We start from the raw sequence: 24117 nt of genomic DNA on the forward strand, positions 1-24117 counted from the left end.
CAGAAGCGAGTCAATCCTACCCAGGGCCACTCTGGCAGCCGATGCATCGTAGTTGATCCAGAAGGAGACCCAGGAGAGGATGGTAATCAGGATGGAAGGCATGTATGTCTGCAGGATGAAGTAACCAATGTTCCTCTCAGTTTAAAGCTGAGGGACAGGCGGGGGTAGGAACCTGAAGGAGGCAAAGGAAGAGAGGGAGTGGGATAGAAATAGACTTCCTCAGTGACACCAACTACATTTTCCTTGACACAAGGAAGCCTGTGTCATGCACTCACTCTCTAATGGTGATGTGTTCTTTTTTTTTTTTTGTGGATTTTATGTTGAAAATAAAAATCCTAAAGGTGTTTTAAAACAGCAGTTTACACAAATAAAAACCTGCTCCCACAAAGACAAAGGGCTAAAGCTGCTGCTGTACCTGTGGAGAGACCACGTTCTTGGAGATGAGTTTGTAGTCCACGATAGAGAACTGCGGCAGCTCTATTCTGTCCACGCCAGACACCGCACCATCTCCACCTCGCCAGTAAAACTCAATATCGTCTGTGGTGTATCCATCTGCAGGGGCAAAAGCCAGGACACTTAGAGAAACATTATCACCATCCATTAATGGTCTATAATACATCACAGCAAAGTGCAGCAATGTTAAATTTCAGTGTCTGCGGTTTTGTCTGCCATTCACTACACATAATGCTCAGCAATATCCGCAGTCACCAACTCTGATTACATCTGAGAGGTCATAAGATGATTAGGAACTTTAGACAAAAGGAAGAGTAGAAATATATTTCATGCTTTCTTAGGAAATGTGAAATCACTTTTCACTTAATGTGGTTGAAGTCGGGAAGAAATATTTAAACTTTAAGGAGGTGCTGCAATTTGACTTTAAGTGCCACGAGCCAGAAAGTCCTGCGGCACTCGCTGCAGAGTCAAACCTCTGCGGTTGGGGTTGGGGTGAGGATCATTAAACTAACACACATTTAAGATCTCCCACTTAGCCAGCCACTGCTGTGGAGCCCATCTTTGCATTAGAAGCTCGTCAATTTTTAAAAAAAAAATTTTAGGTTATAAATGGCAGGGAAGATTACAGAAACGCCCACAGCCCTCTGAAATCTTTGAGTGGTTCCCTGAGTACGTGCTAACAACTCCAGAATGAGGCCACAGGGTCCCTTGTGTGAGCATAATCTCTACAAACATCGATTCATCCCTTTGTCACTTAAAACTAATTATGGCATAACAAGCAGGTCATTTTATTTGAATGTCTTCTTGCTGGTATGTAAGAGAACTTGCTGGAATCTAAATAAAAAAGAAGCCTGTATCAGTGGTCCCTCAGCTCCATCACAGGACAAAAAAAAGAGTGACGCTCACTAAAAATCTGTCTGCATGTTTTTATTCTTTGGAGAACAATGTGCAGCACAGAAAAGCAGGAAACTAATTCTACATAACTGCATGCATAATGAATATAGGAGTAGTAGCCACAAAAGAACCTGGTTGCATGTAAAAGATTTATGAACATTCAGCATTTTCAATTCTCTGTGTTCGATGCATGTACATCCACTGTGAAGCATGCTCTTGTCTGAACTTTTCCGCTGCAGTCAGCGGGCTGCTCCGCTGCCTCAGACACGAGCGGCGTCGCAGGCAGACCGGGAGCAGCCGTCCTCTCTCTGCTCGGAGCTCCACTTTGACTGCCGCATACTCAAAATAGAGGCAGTGACCTATTCAGATGTGATGATAATTAAACTCAGAGGCCTTGATTTTTAAAAATTAACACTAAATTCTTTGTTGCTATGGCGCTGACACCGAAGGTGAAGTTAGTCACGCAGCTCATGTTGGGTTGTTATTGGTTGGTTGGACGGGCAGCCAGCTTCACCCACAGGCCTTTTCACAGCAGACATTTTGATTTGTCATAGTAGGAGAAGCACAGGTGTTACTAATAATATCAGCAATGGCTTCCTTCTGCACGAACCTGCATGCACAATGCCAGGGAACCTCAACAGCCACCATTCAGTGTATTATTTATACCTGTGCTTTTCCTACTGCGATGTGTCTGCTGTGGAAGAAAGAGCCTCTGTCTCCAGGGTGGTCTTGCATCACTGACAGTTAAGGTAATGGCACACAAATACAGATTTTCTTTCTTTTTAAAAACTGCTAAAAAAAAAAAAATCCCCTAAAACAGCTGGGTCCTGTAGCTCATGGCCAATATTACTCAAACAGGAATAAATTCTGCATCTGTTGAGGTTCTGCAACATATTTAGTGCTCTAGTGAGTATTCACAGCAGCAGGACGAACTATGCTGGATCGACTCAGAACAAACTCACAGTGTGCACTGATGGCGATGAAGAAGCATGTCCAGCAGTGCAACACAAGAGCTCTTGGTGCAGAGAAAGAAACCTTTTTTTTTGGGGGGGGGGGGGGGGGGCTTCAGAAGCACTCGTTTTCAGATATTTTGCTTAAAATAAGTCTTAATCTTTAATTAAAGCATTCCTTGCCAGGGTGAAATACAACACTGAATACTGAATGCACCTGCAGAGCATAAAGCGGCGGATGCTGTAACTCTACACCAGCAGATAAATAAGCTCTGCATTATCATCACAGCAGTCTTGTGCAACCCTGCATTACCCCAATTAGTGTACCATGCTGCTGCTGAGGTGCAGCTCAGTTAAGTTCTTATCAGCCATGACAGGCTGGGGATCAGCTGGGTGTTGAGTCATTTGGTAGAGGGGAGGTTTTGGTACGAAGGGAGCAGTTTATGGTCAGTACATTCAGTTAGTTTGTAGCTCCATTCGTTCCAGACCATTGTCTCTGTCAGTGCATTACATCACTGCACTCAACCTGGCCTGTCAGACTGATGTGAACGGTGTCAATGCGGTCTGAGCCAACAATGTGCACGGATACTGCATGTCAGCATTTATATGTGCATAACAGATCATTAATATAGAGGGGAAGGCATTAATTTTTGTTCAGCGCAGCCCAGCATGTGAGACCAGTGGCCTGAGCCGCAGCAGTGAGCTGCTGATGTATCGGGGGTTTCTGGGGTTTTAAGACTTGTGTCTGTTAAAAATGCATCGAGTTTATCAAGGGAAGTGAGACTTCTCTGGGCTCATTAGTCTGAATAAAATAGCATGCTCTGGCATGAAGAGATTCCAACGTTAAAACCGTTGCCAGTTAATCCATATGAGAGCAGATACTGCCTGGTGATCAAAACTGGAGCTGTGTGTGTGTGTGTGTGTGTGTGCGCGCGCGCGCGCGTGCGTGTGTGCGTGTATTTCTGCCTGAGAGAGGAGGAGAAAAAAAAAAAAGAGCATATGAGTGATGGAGAGAGAGATAAAAAGGCTGGGAGGGGAAAAAAAGAAGAGGATGAGACTGTGCAAAGAAAGGAGATGAGAAATGGAAGGAGAGAGTGATGGGAGGATGAGATGGTGAGCATAAAGGAAGAAGAGCAGCGGGGGGCGGTTCTGACCCGCAATGTTTTTGTGCTGCTTACGCTGCTGGCAACAGTGTGATCAAACCCGGAAAGACTGAGCCCTACACTACATCCCAGCCCCATAATCCTTTTCCTAGGGACCCAGATAATACACGCAGAGGACCTCTCTTTTCTCTCTCATGTTCTTCCTCTCTCCCTTGACTCGAGAGCACTGGATCACGTACCATTACAAAACTCCATGTGAAATGAAGTCTTTGTACTTTACAAACATGGAGGCAGTTTCGAGAGAAAGCTGAACATAACATCCACTATCAGCACCCCTCGTGAATATGGACCTAATCAGCTCCTCCTCGCCTTGGGAAGCCACTGCAGTAGCAGTTGAATTAATTAGGCTGGATGTTATCAGTCCACTGAGCCATTAGGATGTCCTCTTCTTGATGCATATCTCTTGATATCTCATCAGCCTTTCTCAGCATTTTACATCCTGTCTTATCAACTGTCTTTCTACCTCGGTGCCACTGGGCCGGCAGACTGTTTTCAGGCCGGTTTTCAGAGCTGCATGCGTACGTGGGATCTCTTTAATTCGATGTCTTCGTGTGGGTTGTGAGAGCTGGTTGTCAGGGACAACGGTACTTACAGCTTTCGATCTCCAGGGTGCAGTTTTGCTCATCTAGAGGGTAGCGGCGCAGGTCCCATCATGCAGGCTGCAGTTGTAGTGATCTATACACAGAAGGATAAGAAATATAGGATTCATCGCAGAAACAGGTCGAGGCAGCCACGAGCAGCCAGGTTCATTTTATTTGACCTTCACTGTGCAGAATAATATACACATCGCTGCAGGATGTTGGCAAACCTGAAGAGCAGCAGACATGAAAGCCAGTCTTCCAGAATAATAGGTTCAAATGGAAAATGCCATCAAACTGCGGGGATCAGGATAATTTAAAATCAGATGCTGTTTTGGCAATCTGAGAAACAGTTCCAACCGGTCGAGGCAGATGGCCCGCGCTCCCGGAGCCTGGTTCTGTCTAGTTCCTTCTTGTTAAAGGGGACTTTTTCGCTCCGCATTGTGACCAAGTGTTTCCTCAAAGGGAATTATTTGGAATTGCTGGGTATCTCTCTAAATACGTAAAGTGTTTGTGAATTGGCACTAGATAAATGAATGTGATTGTGTGTGATTATGCCACAGATAGAGTTTTAAAGAAAAAAAATCAGGTACACTGGCCAGCAGCGATGCTCTGTCCTGTCTTTTGTGTTTAGCTCCTATTTGAGGGTCGATCCATGCAACTAACTAACAGTGTGCTACTTTGCTTCTTTCTGCTGGGTCTCAAAGTTAGCAACCATCCTTCTTCCTCTCTCAGACCCAACACAGCACTAACAAGACAGCATGTTTGAATTAGGGAGTTTTGTCACACTGATACACATTTATGCATCCAAAAGAGCAACTTCTGTTTTTTGGGTTTTTTTTTAATGTTGCTGTGTGAAAGCAATGCAGGAAGAACACTGACCTGTTAATCAGATTTTAAATAAATCTCAGCTTTCTTAAGATCCTGAGCGCATGTTTTGCTTTTCATTATGAACTCTTGCTGTATATTTAATTCTGATCACAAGTTGAGACTAATAAAGCTACTAATAATTATACTTAATGAAGTGTGGAACTGCACTGGTTTTATTTTTATTCCATAAAGAGATTAAAAACAATAGCAGGGTTCAACCTCTGTCAATCGGCCCTGTAAAAAAAAATAACAGGGGCGGCCGAGCTCAGGCCAGTCGCACCCGACAGGTTCAGTCAGGGTGACGCACTTCCTGTTACACATGACAAGTTGGCCAGAGCTGAGACGGGCTGGCACCCGGCCGTGCCAACCCCCCGAGGCTGTCTGAGAGAGACTGGACACACAATCCAACTACAGGGGCTAAATCTAGCGTAGACATGTAAGACGAACCCCCCGCACACACTCGCACGCACTCCTACGCACACTGATTGATATAAAACACGATGGCATCACACGACCATTAATAATAATAGCAGCCTGTGGGAGAATTCCCAGTATAGGTTGAGGCTTTTGTCATAACGGCGGGTTTTCCTTGTCACAGCTGATTATAGTCACATCATCAATTTATTGCTTTAGTGGTCCATTCATTTATACGTGGCAAAAAAAAAGGACCACCGAGCAGCCAGAACCAGATCAACCAGTAAAGCCCACGCTACACTTAAAACAATTATCAGGAAATTTCAGACTTTTTGGTGAATTTTGAAAGTTTATTAACTTAATTAAAGTATAATAAATGGTGCAGTCCTATGACATAATGTCGGTGTATGGAAATGTTTTCTTATCAGGTCTTTATATATAAATTTACAGACCACAGTGCTTGTAATGTGAGCAAATTCATCTCACTGGCTATCACTGAATTTTTTTTATAGTTGCTTTTAAAAACTAAGACAAGAAGAAAATAGAAGGAAAACTGCCTCGATAATACAGGTGATCTGGAGAATAATACTTCACCAGGATGACTTTATTGTGTTATGCTGTAAATAAATCCCTAATATGAGGGCTCATGAGTGTGATCTTTGAATTATCTGTTCAAAGATGAAGCTTATTTTTCATACTTATCCCAAACAGCCAGGAGAAATTTAAAAAAGGAGAATTTAAAAAATGTATTCCCAAACAAGAGCTTGGGTCTCAGGAGGATATTTTTATGAATCAGGACTAATAAATATTAATAATAAAAATCAGTTGGGAAGCTTTCTGTTTACCATACAAAAAGAAAAACAACCAATTTTCTTCTGTGTTTGCTTAGTTTAATAAATTGAAGACTTTATGTCATTACATTATTCCAAAAATCATAATAACACATCTATAAATATCAAAGAAAAAACTACCGCAGGAAAAAAAATATGTGACAAAGTGCAGAACTGTGTATTGTCTGGTGTGTACGGTCATCTCCTGAAAGCCTGGAATGTTTTAAACATTAATAGATATCTGCAAACAAAAAACAACAAAAAATAGCTTGTACAAAACTTTCTGTGTTCACACATTTTTCAAATATCTGCTGCTTCGAGAATACGAATGCCGTTCCGTGGAGCTGGGGATACTATGGCAATTAAAAAAAAAAAAAATCACAATGCATTCTCCCAGTTAACTTCATCACATCTACAGATGCATCTTTAAGAGTGCCTTGTCTTTAATAATTAAGAGCAAACTTTATTTGAAATCTTTCTGCATAAGATGTTCAGCTCCCTCAGGCCGAGCCTGGCAAGTTTGGGATTTGATTTTTTTCGAGCTGCAGAGACTCGCAGTCTCTCTTTCACACACTCTTTTTCTCTCTCCGTCTCTGCCTCCTTTTTCTTGCTCTCTGGGCTCTTATGTAAGAGCCAGTTAGCAGGGCCATGGTGCACTGGGGGATTAAAACAGGAGGCTCATTTCTGTCCTAGTTTACCCCTTTTTATGGCCACAACTTCCTGGGATGTTGCGCTCGCCAGCCAGGCACTCATCACTCACCATCATCACCATCACCTTCACTAAATCACCATGATGGCACAGAGGAAACACAGGGGAAAAGCAGAAATGAGGCCAAAATGGCAGGGGTAAAAATAACAGCCTATTTATAGCCCACCTACATCATCAGCGCAAGTCTCACAGTTTTTTCGTCTGAGACTCCGCACGGCTGATCGAGAGCTGCTTCTGCACCCCCCCAACCCCCCAACCCCAACCCCAGCTGAGCTGGCACGTCCAAAACCTGCGCTAACAATTAACAAAATGCAAATAATGAGCATGGAGGAGAAGCAGGACGAGGGTTTCTCTGCAGGATTCCCTTCCCATCTTTGAATCTCCTCCTCCTCTTCGTCATCTCCACTGCAGAGAGAGTCTGCTGTGGACCTCTGCAGCAGTAGCAGCAGCAGCAGTCATGAAGCACAGGCTTGTTTGCTCTTCATCAACATCAGAGCCGGTCCCTCTCTCGCTCATCCCAACCTGCCGGCGGAGAGGCCATGCTCTCGCAGATCACGCAGAATCAAACACGCTACATTTGCTCTGCGTCGGAGCTAATAGGACACGGAGTTCTAAAAAAAGGCTGTTTTTGTGTGTGTGTGTGTGTGTGTGTGTTTGCGTGTGTGTGTGTTCCTCTCACAGTTCAACCCAGGCTCTCTCTCTATATATATGTGTGTGTGTGTGTGTGTGTGTGGACCCCCCTTAGGCAGCCTGTGCACCTTTATTCCAAATGACCTTGTTTACGGACATAACACAACCACCATGAATTCCCAGACAGAATCTCATTTCGAGGGAGCATCGCAGAAGAAGAGGCCAAATGCAGAGGGGAGGATTTTGCAGGTTCCAAACCTGTGCAGACTTAAACTGACATTTTATCACACATGCAGGCGTTAGGAGAAAAGGATCATTTCAGAACTTAAATTAAGATGGAGAAGCTTCCTCCATTTTGGAGAGAGAGCTGAGCAAACACATGCAGGATTGTCTCTTCAGGTCACAAAGCACAACCAATCAAAAAGGAAGTTTCTACGTTTCCATCTTCAGAAAGCGATAGCTCTAAAGATGATCCGACTGACAGCACTGGCAGTAAAGAAGGCAGCTTTCTCATGCTGGCCATGGGATATCATCATGTATTTAGCTGCAGAGCGGAAACGCTCCTTGGCCTGACAAAAGACGACGTCAGTCTCCAAAGCACAAGGATATGTCATCTCACAAAAGGAGTTACAATATTCACAGAGAAAGGAGAGAGAGAGTGGAGAAGGGTGAGGGGGGGAAGAATCCTAATAATTTCTCCATTTTGAATGAAGTCTGACCTTCATGTCTCTTTCTCCCTTTTTGGCTCAGTCTCTCTGTATGCCAATGTGGAGCGACATGCAGCGGGAGTCACGCACTCAGTGTCTGTGGTTTTTTTTTTTTTCCTGCCTTCCTGCATAAAATGAAAAGCTAAGTGGAGTTTCTATTTTCCTGTTGTCTGTGCATGTGTGTTTTTCCTTGCAGCCTGGGCGGTATCTGTGTTATTGGCTGAGCCTGTTCAGGGGCTGGGTAATTAGATCAGACTGCCTCTCCCCGAGAGTCAAACCGAGCTCTAAAGTGACAGTTGGGAGCACTGTTGTAATTTTCTGCTCCTCCTGGTAATTGAAGACCAGGATTTGGCAGGATTGGGATGCACTATATATCCACAGAATAAGGAGTAAACAACACCCTCACCCTTCCTCCTCCGCATGCACCCCATAAATAACACTCGCCCACTCACACACACCTACCCAGAGACACAGATTGCACGCACGCACGCACGCACGCACGCACACACACACACACACACACACGCACATCTAGTGCCTCCTGCAAACTAAACAGTTTAACCTACTGGTGTTTCCCAGTTAGTGTGTTAGCTAATTTCAGCTCAGCACAAATACTCCTTCCCCTGTGAGATCAATAATGTGTTTACTTTTGCTCCTCATTATCTAAGGATTTAACAAGATTACATGATATTGTATAGCGAGACATTTTAATTTTATCTAAAAGGAAAAAAACAAATTCAGCATATAGCATTGGGTAAGATTATGGGTACAGGAAGCTTTCTGGTTTCCAGCCTGTACTTCAAGCACTACTGATCATTCACTTTGAGCAGGCTTTGATAGCAAAACAACAATAGCGTTTTCCAAAATCCATCGGATAACTATTAGCTGCCATCTGATGTCAGCTGACAATGATTAGCCCCAAAAAAGTCCGAGGCTATGACAGAAGACCATCAGTAGATTTTAGAATAATAATTTCTAGATGCTTAAATAGAGACAAAAGGAAATGAGGTTATTAGAAGAGTAAGATACAAAAGGGAAAAAGTAGTTCTTTAAAGTATCTTATGGTGGCAACTTTAGCATAAAGCACATTCATTTAAGTACCCTACTTTACAGTACCTCACCTATTTTGAGGTACTTATAACCTGAGTACTCACAATTTGTGTATCTCTAAATTACAGTTTTTAGTTGATTACAGTATTCATTTGAGCTTAAATTTAATTGCTTTAATAAATGAAGAAATCTCTGTATGTTTGGGATGTTTCTACTTGTTTCCCCAACAGCCATTAATGTAACTTAGGTGAAACTCGGCCGGTGTATTCCCGAGGGCCTCGGGAAGTGCTGTGGAGGGTTTATCCATATATTAAAAATAGTTGTGTCAAACAGGGAGCCATTCGCTCTTTGTGCATCAATCACTGGTATCCTCATTCTCATTGGTAGTGCCTTAAAGTTTAGAAAAGTTCATCTTGGAACCCGCCGACTTCACGCCACCAGTGGATCTTAATCATTGATGCCACTGACTTTCTATGGTCTCTGATGGGCACGTTGCTGTGAATCGCTCCCTCTGTGGACACAGCTTATGGCTCAGTCACACTAATGTAAAAATAGGACAGCAACCTCCTTACAACCAGAAAAAAAAAAATCAGTGGTTGCCTGGAGATTGTGCAGAATTTTTTTCTGTCAGAGATGGATTGCAAGTAGCTGCAGTGATTAACTGGTCCCTCTGAGGTGGAGCTTGCAACATCGTCCACCTCTGATTCCAAGGTGAGTGCAGCCCATCTCCAAACAAATCAGCGAAGATTTGCCAAAAATCAGTGTCTAATTTTTAAATGCAGACAGACTGCAAACATGCCAACAACTGCGCCGATGAGTACAACTCATCTGCAACGGATCTCTTTGCAATAGGGGACTCACATTCTGGTTATATTATGTCAAAGCAAGGGTGCCAAGTGCCTATGTCACAATTTGTGGGGGAATTTATGAATTTCTGTGATCTGTGAGGGTCTGGCTGGACTCTGAGTGTGGGTAATTTCTGTTTAATATGAAATTTTGTGTATCCATAAGCTAACAGATTTAAAACAGAAGCAAAGGATCTGCAATTTTCACTGATTTATCAGTTAATTGTTGTATTATTACAAACAGATTGTATGTAATTGCCAACTTGACCCCCACTGATGTCAGACTGACTGTCTTTTTGACATACCTAAGTTCCTCTGAAGAGGGCAGCTTACTTGAAGACCTGGTCCACATGATCAAAGCAACCATTTCAACGGCAACAAAATTGGAAGCTCATTGCACACAGCTGCAATAACTGGAGGACAACCAAATGATGTAAATGTTTACGTCATATATACATAAAGATTTACTCACAAAAGTGGTCACTTTCTCAGTCTACATGTTTAACTATGATGGTAAACTTTGGAAGCATTTCACTTCTGTTTGCGGCTAATTTATACCTCTATTTTTTACTCAGCTGCATTTATTTGACAGTAGCTTCACTTTTCTTTTTTATATTGTAAGTACAAAACACTGAGTCAGTTTTAAAAATATGATGCATTGCTACCAATTAAACAGCAGTGTGTACAGCAAGGGTCAACAACTACCCGCGGGCCAAGGGCCGGAATTTTTCTCGGCAGACAGTGTGAGCAAATATCAATCATGATAAAAAGATTTTGACATAGATTCACACAGTACAACTACAATGGCACAAAATAGCAGCACATTTATTTTAACAATAACAGAATAGTAGATACTAGGCCGCGGGGTTCGTGACAACCGAGAGACGGGGGCTATGGGGGATGTGACCGCATGCGGTTATACGCCGAGCCACCATCCGGTCCCCCGCGAGCAGAACGTGTGAGAGACCCTCACAGGAAAGGAGATGGAGCCCATGCGAACTATCTCGTTACCATTTTTACTTCCTTTACTTAGACAAGTTTGATCGCCAAACATTTTTTCTACACAAAACAAGTTTAGACTCACCTTGAACTGTGTTTACAATCTGATCACCAACACCAACACCAAAAAAAAAAAGCCGCTTAGCTGCTTAGCGGAGCCAGAAAATGTTTGAAGTCACATGGTCCGATCTTGCATTCTGATTGGTTCTAGGGACATGGAGGCAATTACGCACAATGGGAAGTGGCGTTTGGAGGCTTTTGATAATGCAGAGACGTGTAGTTAACGGGTTATGACTTGACATGATTGATTGGCTTATTGTACCTGTGGCAGTACTATTCGGGGGGCCAGATGGGGCCCGCGGGCCGCCAGTTGACGTTCCCTGGTGTAAATAGACGAGTAATATCCGCAGTAAATGGTTTCTTGCTTATTAATGCATCAGTTTTTAATTTGTATCAAATGTTAATTTAAGTTTGTGGTTATTCTAACTCTTAATTGACTTAACCAGACGATCTAAAAACTTCTTCTACCACCGCTGACCTTTACACTGCTGACATGACTTGAATGAATTCATAGCCCAGACCCTCTGACAGGATGCGTGTTCACATACGTCCTGTCTCACTGCTGAAGACGCTCGGTTAGCCATCTTCTCCACACCCACTAAAGCTCTGCTGTTGCAACCAGCCGACCCGTCTCTACAGGTACGTGTCAGTGTGCTCAGAGCACGCAGGCATCTGGCCGGGCTGACTCTGACAGCAGCTTGTGTCCGGACTTGCTAGCATCAAATAAAACCTGGACCAAACCCACGAACCAAATAACGGAGGAGCCGGCAGGCACCAGCACTGACAAGGACAGCGCATCAGAGGTAAAAACCACATGTCTCTGCTGCGCACACCCCCTCTTAAATTTCACAGCACTTTTACAACTCTCCTGGCTTTCACTGCTTTTTGGCTGTTATGCAAAAATATGTGTTAGGCTTATATAATTGAGTCAGAGTGTTCGGAATTACATTTCTTGACTGTTGAGACAAAATGTAGCGATGAATAATGTGGTGCAGTGCAGATACTTAAATTTTTTAAGCAGCCTTTGCGCAAGAAGGGCATCTCAGTCTAGAGAGAGAACGACTGCAACATCTTGAATTAGCAACAATAACCTCAGCTTTTAAAGACACACATACGCACAAGCACACACACACACACACACACACACACACACGAAAAGGGGGTGACAGATCAGAGGAGGCAGCGGCACAGTGATGGACAGGTTGCGTTAGCCTATGCAGTCAAATACGCAGCGTCAGTACAAATACAGATTCTGTGTTTGTATTGAACTGCTACATTATTGATTATGGGTTATCAATTATGGATGACAGCATCCTCAGAGGCATCACAGCCCTGCACCACAAAGAGACGTCGCGTAGATGGGCTGCACACAATCAGAGTCAGTTCAGATTTTTATTATTGATGATCATCAGGAGATATGAAAGGCTACAGTATGAGTGTATATAGTTCCTCCTATACACAGCAGGGAACTCTGCTTCATTACAACTTGGGTCTTATTTTTGGACTTTTGGCACTCGCTGCTGTCAGGTATAGCAACGACAGTTGTGTGCAGTTAATTTGATGACACTGGCATGGACGGTCAATGAGCCGTAGCTTTTCACAGCCAAAGAAAATCACTCTGTGACTGAACACAATCACAGATCTTCAACCAAAGAACTGCACTTTCTTCAAAGCCCCTGATAGCATGAAAGAATACAAACACAGAAAATACACACACTTTTTTTTTTTTTTTTTTAACTTGAATCTTACCATTAAAGGAGGTGTTTTCCTGTCACATATCAGCTTTTTTTAGTCATCAGATTTAGGTTATTCTTTGAAAACACTGCTTTTTTTTTTTTTTTTTACATAACCCTGGGTTTCTTTTATAGTCTGTCTTAATGACTTTCTTATGTGAAACGCTTTGAAATGCCATGTTGTTGAAGGGCGCTATACAAACAAACCTGCCCCCCCTATCCTCGCTGTTGCCTCCTCTTTTCAACCTTGTTAATCATCTCAGAAAGCGGCACCACGGGCGGCCTCGTAATAATCCCTCATTGCACATGAAAAGTGCAGCTTGACTACTCTAAGCAGAGTTTGCAGAGGCTGAATTCAGAAGTCTGTTAATAATTTTGCCACATGACACAGCCATTTATCTTCTCTAATTTTCTTACATGTTTCCTTTTTGGTGGTCCCCGATCTCTGGAGTTTATTTGTTGCTCAAACCAAATCTTTTACCAATATAAACAATTGATAAAGTCACAACTTAGAAGCCACAAAACTCAAATAGCACCAAATGCAATCAGGATACTTCATTATGATGCCATAACAGCCTTACCTGAGTCCATACAGCACCGTTCCATCAGGGTGGAGACGGATCATCCTGTTCTTCACTGTGACGCCGTGGACAAAGGACTTCTTGTCGTTGAGGAAATAGGTGTCAGGGACCCAGAGCTGATCGGCCACTCGGTTATCCAGAGTCAGGTTGTAAGCAATCTCAGAGTAGGACAGGCGCTTGTCCCGCCACGCTTGTTGGAAGTACATTGTCAAGGTGTAATCCTGCCAAACAGAGGTGGACTGCATTTAGTGCCAAAGCCAAACTCACTGTAAGGATAACACGTTTTCCATATGCGCATAGGAGTCTGCTTTATTTTCATCACCATCTCAAGCTCCACCGGCATGTCACATCTGAGCTGTGGCACGCTGTATGGGCTCTGCATAGTGAGAAGGTCAGCCAAAAGGTCGATGGTGGTCTGAAAGGCCACAGCCTCTACTAGGGGCCGTGGTGGCCAGGGTTGGGGGGTTAATATTCAACTATCCTCACTTAATTTTTAGACCATAACCAGAGGCCAACTTTCTCAGCTGGGTGACTATTGTCTCATGCTAAAAATATCTGCTTCCACTTGAGCGAACGAAGCCTCGTTCTGCTTTACAGAGACGATACCCCCTTTAATGCAAACTCCTAGTAGATATCTGCAGCCGGGGCTTCCTCCCTCCCTCTCTTTTTACAGTCTGATTTTGCATATTAAACAACCAGTGCTACTGAGATTCAGGAGAGAGTTTTACAGATTTAACTTTAGTGGGGGGGGGGCATTATTTATACTGTACAGTTTGTTTTTACACATGCTCAGAGATGTGGCAGAAAACCGTACCTCCTCCTCCTCCCTCTCTGTGTGTCTCTTTTCTCTGCTTCTCACTCTTAAAAAAAAGACTTCCACCCACACAGCCACAGTGAAACACAGCACTGCAGTCGGATCTGCTTGGCTATAGCGTCTTGCAGTGCAATCAGGGAGTGGGAAAACAAATTAAAAAATACGGTCCGTGAAACAAGGCCCTTGAGCTTTTACTCCAAGCAGCCATCATCATCAGTTATCGCTGTGTTTCTATGTTTCCGAGCACCATCATAACGCATTGGCGTGACGCTGCAATGCAACTGCCACTAAACACTAAATTCACTGCACGCAGCGTGTGCGACCAAAATATTAGTGTAAAAAAGGCCATCTAAAAATACACGAACTTCCTGCCATGCTGATTCTTTTTTTTTTTCCAGCGGTAAAAAGTCAAGCGAGGACAGCTGCTTCCTTATCCTGTTTTACAAGGGTTCCCACTGAACCCTCCTCTCACACTCACTCCCTTTCTGTCTCATTATCAGCCTGTCGATCGGATATCTCTATCACCTTTGGGATCATTAGCCGCTGCCTGCAGGCTCAGCATACACCGCAAACTGAGGCAGCATATCCTGCGATACACTCCCATCTTTATCATGGAAAAACAACAGGGCTGCGAAAATACTGCAACCCTCACTCTCTTTGGCAAAATTACAAACAATAACAAATAAAATGAACTAAAGTCCAGAAGAAAAAGTCTGAGAAAAAATGATTACAGAAATTATTGCAGTGGAAATTTTCTATTAATGTGGTGTCAGCTTTTCAGAGAGTGGATAAAGTAACAGTATCGTGAGTGTGGACCAGGTGACAACAGAGGCTGAGAAATGAAGCCAAGGCAGAGGTGCCAAAAACTGCAGTTCCTCACGTGGCCACTTGAGGCTGGATCCAAATGTGAGTCAATCCCCATAGACTTCAATGCTAAAATGCCCAACTGCACACCTGTGCAGTCCATCTGGTCACTACTAGATATCCTGCTGAGGTAGTATCCTTGCTTCCAAAACCCCAACTGCAAACCCCAACTCTCTTCCTCCACATTAACTTGGGCCTGTGGATGCACCTCGCTAACTAAGCAAGCAAACATTAGATATGCTGATAATTTAGAACTCCACCTTCTTGTTCAACTGCTGCTGCTTTCTTGTTCATGGACACTAATTGTCAGGTTTTCCTGTGTCAGTGAGCATGATTTTTTAAGTCGTACATTTCAATAGGAGGTTTATTTCATGTCACAAGCACATATTTTGCCTAGAGAAAGCATGGCGGTGTCACTGTGGCAGAAACACAAACCAATAAAGGTCATGACAAACTGCCGTGAGGATGGGTTGCATCCTAATATTGTTGCGTCTGCCTCCAACAGCCAAGATGGCGACAAAAACGGTAGTCCACAAACCGAAGGGTAACCTCAGAGCGGCCACGTCCATCTTCGATGCTCAGTCACTGGTGTGGACTGAGTGTCCACACCAGTGAGGACACAGACTCATGGGACTGTTAATCTTTAGGTTCAATGAATTAATTTAGCAGTGTTCTGAGTGTTAAACAGTATGTTGTGTTTAGATGCTGATTGCTGTGGATTTGTGATGATCATGATCAAGATTTCAGCAGTAATTAATGACCTCCAGCTGGGCTTGTTTCTGATGGCATGTTACTTTGGCACAGGAGGTCACGTGATTTGTCCTTTAAGTTAGTTTTGTGCCACTTAATTAAAATCAACACACTCAACTTAAACAAGTTAAGTTAATCAACTCATTTATGTGATTGTAACCTACTTGTACAAAGAGTGTGTGTGTGTGCGACGGTGTAAAACAACCAACTGTACGCCATGTTCGAGGTCATGAGGCACTTTCTGTGTCTTTGTTATCAGCCAGGTGCCGACAAGACTGCGAGAAGAAAACCTTCAACAGCTGATCAGACAAAGTTCGCATCCACACAATGAGTATGAAAGAGCTGCTATTTTTCTTTTCTGGTGCAAAGGCTGTTTGTGCTCTATTGATCCCTTTGCAAAGGTTTCTTTCAATAAATCTCAGAAAATCTGTTTGGTTTTAACGCTCAGTTAATTTTTTTTTCACAACATGAGTTTGTTCACTTTTTACAGAAGAGGATTAGGGCCACTGAAAATATATATATATATATATATATATATATATACTTTTGGGGGGTCATGACTTTTTTTTTTTTTTTTTCAAAAATCAGATTTTTTCATTGGTTGGTGAAAAAGTTGGAATTCTAAAATGAAAAGTTAGAATTCTGGGAAAAACACCAAAAACCTCATGATCCAAAATGATGTTTTTCAATGTCTTTAATCCTCTTATCTGACTTTTTCACAGTAAATCCAACTTTACTCCAAAATCTCTACGACTTCCTATGCAGCAAACACTCAACAGTTGTTAAAAAAAAAAAAAATCTGATTTTGGATACTTGTGAGGAGTCTCCTGTCACTCAAATGTAATTTTTCTTGCTTCAATAAATGCAGCACTAAATGAGTCACACATTCACAGCAGACATTTTAACCTGTCGTAGTAGGAAAAGCTCAGGTGTTACTAACAAGATAAATAAAGATTTTTTTCAAATGTTCATTAAGCCAGGACAGCATGACAGTGAGGCCGTTACGCTGATCTCAGCTTTCGCTCATTTTAGTCCAACTTTTCTGTGACCTCTCAGATTAAAGGAGTACTGGACACTAAATGTTTTGAAATGCTAAGTTAAAACTAAATTTGAACTTAAAGATGTCTGCCCTCATTTTAATGTGTTGAGCTTGCATGTTTGCAGTGCCTTTTTGTGTATGTCAGGGGGTTTAACAGTATAGATATGCACAGAGAACACCTGGGCCTGCACGCTACCTCCTGGCTGTGCTGTAAAATGGCAGCATAATTACAGCCTCACAGATGGTGCTGTTTACCTTGACTTGGACATCACTTGAGCTTAGAGAGAGGCACAAAGTACAGCTGCCTCACCTCTCTCTCAGTACAGCCTGAAAGCCAAATCTGCAACACAGAATACTGCAAGGGAACCGTTTTGTAACAGAAAAAGTGCTGGCTGAGTCATGCTGTACAGGTGCTGTGCAGTAAAGTAGGCAGGACAACCATGTAATTTTATGCAAAAAAAAAAAGGCTATAAAATAAATAATGAGATTATCTCTGAAAATCTGACAAATCTGTTTCTGCATGCTGTACATAAACACTGAATTCCTAAGACTGTGTAAGAAGAAGAGAAATCCTGACTGATATTTCTCTCGTTCGTGGCATACAACACCCAAAAAAAGCTGCAGCTAGTCATAGCGTCCCATGCTTGAGCACTGGTCTCCAGAGCGACCTTCAATCTCCTTGTCACAAGCACTTCTCAGAAACTCCATTAAGATCACACAGGCAGCCCAGTAAGCATCAGTGAGGGAGACATCTTGTGGAGAGCACCAACATTTAAAAAAAAAAAAAAAAAAAAAAAAAAAAAAAAAAGGGCCTGACAGCACCGAATACATAAACACAAAGAGGATACAACGAGGCTCGGCTAACTTTAAAAAATAAAACAAAAAAAAAAAAAATCAAGGCTGGGTGCACAGTGACAGTGTCTCACTGCAGATATGTTTCTGGGCTAACAAACCCCCATTAAGAATCTGACAGAGTGACAAGGAGTGCATTTGTGTTTCCCTGAGAAATCTGACAGACTGTGGTTGTTACACGTCCTCCATTACAACTACATCAGCTGTCACAAGCGGCATAGGGGGGGGGGGCTGCACATAGATGGGCTTAACACAATATACTGCTGGGTTTGTAAATTTAGATTGGAAGGAGCAGATGACTTTCGGCGTTCACTTTTTAAAAAAATATAAACTGTTTCCTCAGTTCTGTCTGTGCAAAGCAGTCACACGAGATTTATGAATGGACAGTTATGATAAGTGCCTGAAACTTCCCACCTGTGATTTGAATAAAACTTCTTTTTCTTGTCAGACTGAACTCATTTTGGGTTACATTTGCATTATTTTCCAAGTCTGTTCTTTCCCAAAGAATGTTTTGGTTTACTGAAATTGCTAATGATATATAATATAATGAGATATTGATTGTGAAAATCCCCTTGATACCCTGCTGCCTCAAGTATACATTAAAGAGTAAGAAAATTGTAACAAACAAACAAACAATAAACGGTGATGTACCGTGAACCCTGCGGCCAATGGTATAAAATAATATCAATAAAACACAGCAGTTTACTGTGATTGGGTGCAGTACTATAATCACTGCGATATACTGCAGTGTAGATTTAATAGGAAACTCTAACACTTAACTACCAGAAATCCTGCAGCCAGTATTTTACCGTTAATCTACGGGACAATGTATTACAGTGTGTGAAAAGACACGTCCACCAACAGTCATTTTCATGTTCCTCATTAATTTCTAATTAATAGTTTATTAAATCACTGTCCTGCACTGGTTTCCACTGTAAAACATAATTAAATATGATCAATATAATTTGTACTTGTTGTTAATGGTACTTTCTGCACAGCACTCCCTTTTTTTATTAATTTATTTTTGTAAAGTATTTTCTGTGACACAGCAGTCAACCTCTCTGTAGCATAAATAGTTGTGGGAATGATATTCACAGGAACGATAAATACATTTTTATATTTACATATTTTCATTACGGATAAAGCAGCAGTGAAAAACACAGGAAATTTAAAAACAAGCATCCCTTGATGGTTGGTATGTGCGCCTTTCCCTCGTCTCTCTGCAGCTTTGCAGGAGTGGACAGATGTCTACCGTGTTGCTGATGCTCTCATGTGCTGTGTCCCACTGCCGGGCGCTCCAATGAAAGCAGGGAGACTCTGCTAATAATAAAAACCTCCTGCGCTGTGAGGGGACAACCGGACATTTGGACAGTAACAAGCTCGTCTGCAGACGTCTCAGCATCTTCTCCGTATCCAAGCTGGAGCACACACACAGAACAACTGGTCAGGCTGAGCTTATTCATTTGTTGTGCTCTCTGTGTTTCTGGTTAAGTACAGTCTTCAAATTAAATATTAGGGGTCAAGGGGGACGTAAGTGCATTCTGAATGAGTTGCCAGCTATGCACATCCTGAGGGAAGTGACAGCATGGCCTTTATGACTCTCTTTCCAGTTGGTCATTTTTCAGCTACTTAGTTTCAGTGGAGAAAGTGCCTGACAGAATCATTAAGGAGTCATCAAAACACATTACAGGCTTTTAATGGAGCTCGATTACTTAACTCCCACTTTAAGAAACAGAGACTTTTTTTTTTTTTTTTGTTCCCTGAACTGGCCATAATCAAATTAGATTAAAACCAATTTAAAGTAGGTGCAACTTTACTCTAGCGGTGGGACTCTACAAGGGTAAGTTAATAATAAGAGCATTTAACAAATTAGCTAATAAAAACGGCAATTTCCTTTTATCATATAAGTGCCATTGGAAGAAATCAATTAAAATTTGGCATAATTTTACATTATCATTTAAAATAAGACACTAACTGCATAGTTTTGGAACATTTTTTTTTATATTGCCAGATTTTACTAGAAGCAAGCTCATTAGTGAGCGTCTTTACCTTCAGTTCAACAGTTTAAGTGTCCATGGGCTAAACATTAAGGCAGAAGAGCCGGCATGCATGTGAGAAAGCTGCAGGATTAAGTGTTGTTCTTGTGCTGTTGTAATTATACTACTTACCATATTAATCTGTTACTGTGTGCGTCCACTCAGCATTACTAATGACAGTGTTCTGAACAACCTGCATTCTTGCTTTTTGGGAAGTCCAGCAGAACAAACACAAAAAGAACAATCAAAGATTTCTATTTTTTCTCTTTAAATGGTGAAAAGGTGTGAATATAGCTGATATATATATATGTGTAAATTGTGAAAATTCAGATACCAGGGTAAAGTCATTTATCATGCAAATACTCCAGATATTTGCTGGCTCTGGCTTTTGATTGGTTCAGCTGTTAATCAACTTAAGTGGTAAACAAGGTTTGAACCTCCCAATCAGCTGGAGGTTCAGACTGGACATATTCTGCCTGTTAAGCACCTGATCCATTAGCTGTAGGTTTGGCTGAGCACAAGCTGTCTGAGCTGTCCCTATGTTGATGGACTGGTGATCTGTCCAGCATCTTTAAGCAGCCATCACCCATGTCCCCAGGTGGATGAGCAGTTAAGAAAATGGATGGACAGAAATGGAAAGGAATCGCATCCTTATCCAGAATTAATCATTAACAGCCTGAGAAATTTCTGTTACGTAGGCAAATTAGCAGAAAAAGGCTGAAACAAACACAAAATATCCTTCACCTAGAATATAAATGAGAGAAAACCTTGAAAAAGTCCCTAGAAAAAAGGCCCCCTTTTTTTTTTTTTTTGCTTTTTCTTGACTTCTCTGGATCCACCAAAAAAAAAAAAAAAGGCTGGGTTGTCATAGCAACACTGAGTAAAAATAACACAAGCTTATTTTCCACAAGCTGAAAATAAAATGGAACAGGATCAGTTTGGACAAACAAGATCAAAATGGTTGCTAATTCACAGACACAAGAAGCTCCATCTCACAAGGACGTACTGTAACGCCGTTCCCTTCCCTCTGGTCACGGGCTGCCGTTATCTGACGGCCAAATCCCGTTACTCATGTAGAAAATAAGAGAGAAACCGGAGCTAGTCAGGATAAAGATCTTAATAAAAGCTACACTCACGCCCCACTAATTCCTCCATCCCAGAAGCCACCACAGCTGGTTTGTTTAAATCTTTTAATTCACAGCCAGCTAATTAACATTCAGAGAACAGTATTATAGTACAGGCAGTGCCTCTTAACAACCACCAACCTCAGGTATTTTACATGTAATTAACAAGCGGGAAGAAGAAGAAAAAAAAAAACGAGGAGTGAAAATACTCATTTAGCTCCCTCCGCATTCCTGCCTTGCAGTGCATAGCTATGCTCAACATATGGATCACATACTGAAGGCATTATTATGCAGTGCTGATGCATTGCTGAGACAACAGACTCGACTTGTATTTAATCAGCTGCACTGGCTGTGTGCAGAACACTTTTTAATGCACCGTAACCAGGGTTTGGGTTCCTGGATCTGTGATTTCAGCAAAAACAAACAGAATTATGCAAATCAAACTTCAGCTGCTAAGTGAGGGAGATGAGTGATGGAGCAGGATGCTGGCCCCGAACAGACAGACAGACTGACTGACTGATGGAGATAAACTGCAGAGCGGGGGTCTCGGCCATGATATCATATCTGTGCCATATTTTGCACTAACCCCAGTGAGTCAGCACAGCCCACCCAGCAAAGATGTGTGGTCACACCTCGGACTCGGAGGACACTTCCCTCTCAAAATAGCACATTTGTAATGTCATGCAGGCGAGGCTGCTACCACAGCGCTGACTGACCTGCACATTTTATTGCCCGACAACATGGCTGACCTTTGAGCCTGAGCAGGCTGATGTTGTGGATCGCACAAGAACGCACAAAAAAAAAAAAAAAAAAGACTTCACTGTGGCACATACACATGTGAACCAGCATTGAAACAGCGAGAGGAGCAGCAATACTACAATTCCCACAACCATCATGCCCTTCATGTCAGCGCAGTGCAGAAAAAAAAAAAAAAATGCCACAATGGCTTCAATCAGCCCCGTTCAAAATGCAGAGTTCATTCTCCACCAGAGGCGTTTTTATCATTAATTAGAGGAGCGAGCAGCTGTCTACAACCCAGTCCTGCACACCACCATGAAAGCGGGCCTGCACACAAACAGCTGATTTCAGATCACCTCATACAGCTGATTCCTCCATTTTCCTTCAGGTCCATGAGCTGCGTTCATTTGGAAACAGGCATGACTGGGATGGAGTTGGAGTTATCTTTGGAAAAGCTTCTTTAGAAATCATTCTGATCTGAATTTACTTTAGATTTACAGTTTTGCTTTGACTAAGACAAAGGTTTTTAATATAACTTCTCTTTGCTCTAAGAGTGCCTGAAGAACATTTCCTTTTTTCTTTTTTTGTTCTTGTTTTGATCTTGAAGATAGTGAAGGTGGAAAGCACCTTAAAATTCAACTTGTTATAAACACCTCTGCATTTTTCTGTTTAATTCTGATTACTCACACAAATTGCAGCAAAACAGTCTTCTTTAACAGCCTACTCTGGACTATGGGTGGAAGAAAAAAGGCATTAAACAATGTCATGGACTAGAAACTTGTAATGTTGTTTTTTTTTTTCTGACACTGTTTAGACAACATTGCATGGTGCAGATTTGCAGTCACATAATTTGGTTGATGATGCAGAGCCTTGTTTTTAACCCCTTACACTGCACCAAAGTCACAACAGACTTTGGAAATTATGCACAAGCATGCAGAAAATTTCCATTTCATGAGGTGGCTCTGCCACAAAAATCACAATTGGATTTTGACGTGAGTTTGAAGGTTGTATAATTTCAGTGAGGAGCTTAAAATATCTGACAGCGAACGGACATGTATGTGTTAACTATGGATGATTTCTGCAGCCTTGAAGCCGCAACATGGAAAAGGTGAAACCACGTTAAGGAGGCACACTCCAGATCTTCTTTGCTAAGGCAAAGGTCTGCAGTGACTTTTCTTCAGCTCCCACCATGTGTGCAGATATCATTAGAGGGGACACTGAAACTGATCACAGTAACCTTCACATCTCTCCCACCCTGCTCCTCGCTGCCTTCATCACCAGTTTCATCCTCGCCTCTCTCTTTGTTGTTTTCCCTCTCAGCACTTTAATCTTAAAAGCAGCTGCCCCTGATGAGGAAGATCAAAGCGGCCCTGCACCAAGCACAGGTCACCGACTCCATCCTCGTGATCACGGCACACGATGATATTATTGATTTCTCCGAGATCAATCTCGTCAACTGCTGTTATCCTCTGCTGCACCATAGAGAGCTGGACGTGAAGAAAGGAGGAGGAGGAGGAGGAAATTCCAACGTGTTATGTAAGTTGAAAGGAGGATTTTTCACAACGTAACACAAGTCAACAAGAACTTGGACTTTTTTTTTTTATTTCATTTTTTTCCCCTACTTTTTGTCTAAATTTGTCTGTCGTGTCAGAGGGACGCTTGTGCCGATTTGGCAGGGAGAGCTTTTCTGAGAAATGAGAGAGATGAATGCTCTCTCATAGCCACGGGGAGCTGCATGACGTCAGTCGCCATTCACTGTTTGCGCTCAGTTTTGTGTTTTATCACAGACGCACACACACACACACACACACACACACACGGATGTATGAAGCAGTGTTTTTTTCCAGATGAATGCCTGCATAGATGCCTAGTTCTTAAGTAAGATAACCCTTTGGAGCAAGGCAGAGGTGGATTACATGGCTGCTGAGCCCAGAGTCACATCCAGGGATCCAGTCAATGTGGTGGGAGGGAAGGATGGAGAAGGGAGAGAGGAAAAGTGTGTGTGTGTGTGTGTGTGTGTGTGTGTGTGTGTGTGTGTGTGTGTGTGTGTGTGTGTGTGTGTGTGTGTGTGTGTGTGAGAGAGAGAGAGAGAGAGAGGCGGAAGCTGGTGAGGGGTTTCTATTTCAAATCTCCCCGGACCCCCAAGGCACTTCCGTTCTGGCAGCATCCTCCACCAAAATGAATCATTTCCATCAAAGGAGAAGCTCTAACCATTGAGTGCTTTTCCTCACCCAAAGCAAACTCACATCACTGTTGTATCTATCTGATGAAAAAAAAAAAAACCCATTCAGTCAAACGACCATCAGACACAGCGTCTTTAACGGGCTGCCAAATCGAAATCTGAGAGGCAAAATTAACTAGATGTCAGCTTAAAAACGCTTCAGCTAATGATAGAAAACACACCTCCTTCCATTCCTGGTGGCAAACTTGTTTT

The 24117-nt window shown here is 42.4% G+C and overlaps 1 protein-coding gene across 1 annotated transcript in view; it reads right to left on the minus strand.

Annotated features, from left to right (window-relative positions):
• Positions 1–24117, minus strand: part of gabrb2a (gamma-aminobutyric acid type A receptor subunit beta2a) — a 31574-nt gene that overhangs the window by 5668 nt on the left and 1789 nt on the right. The window contains 7 exon segments of the mRNA XM_030739186.1: positions 21–137; positions 140–181; positions 424–552; positions 4053–4107; positions 4109–4135; position 13214; positions 13467–13687. Coding sequence (XP_030595046.1) covers positions 21–137; positions 140–181; positions 424–552; positions 4053–4107; positions 4109–4135; position 13214; positions 13467–13687 — 592 coding nt within the window.

Source organism: Archocentrus centrarchus, chromosome 10 (assembly GCF_007364275.1).
Source record: "Archocentrus centrarchus isolate MPI-CPG fArcCen1 chromosome 10, fArcCen1, whole genome shotgun sequence".
Classification (NCBI taxonomy): domain Eukaryota; kingdom Metazoa; phylum Chordata; class Actinopteri; order Cichliformes; family Cichlidae; genus Archocentrus; species Archocentrus centrarchus.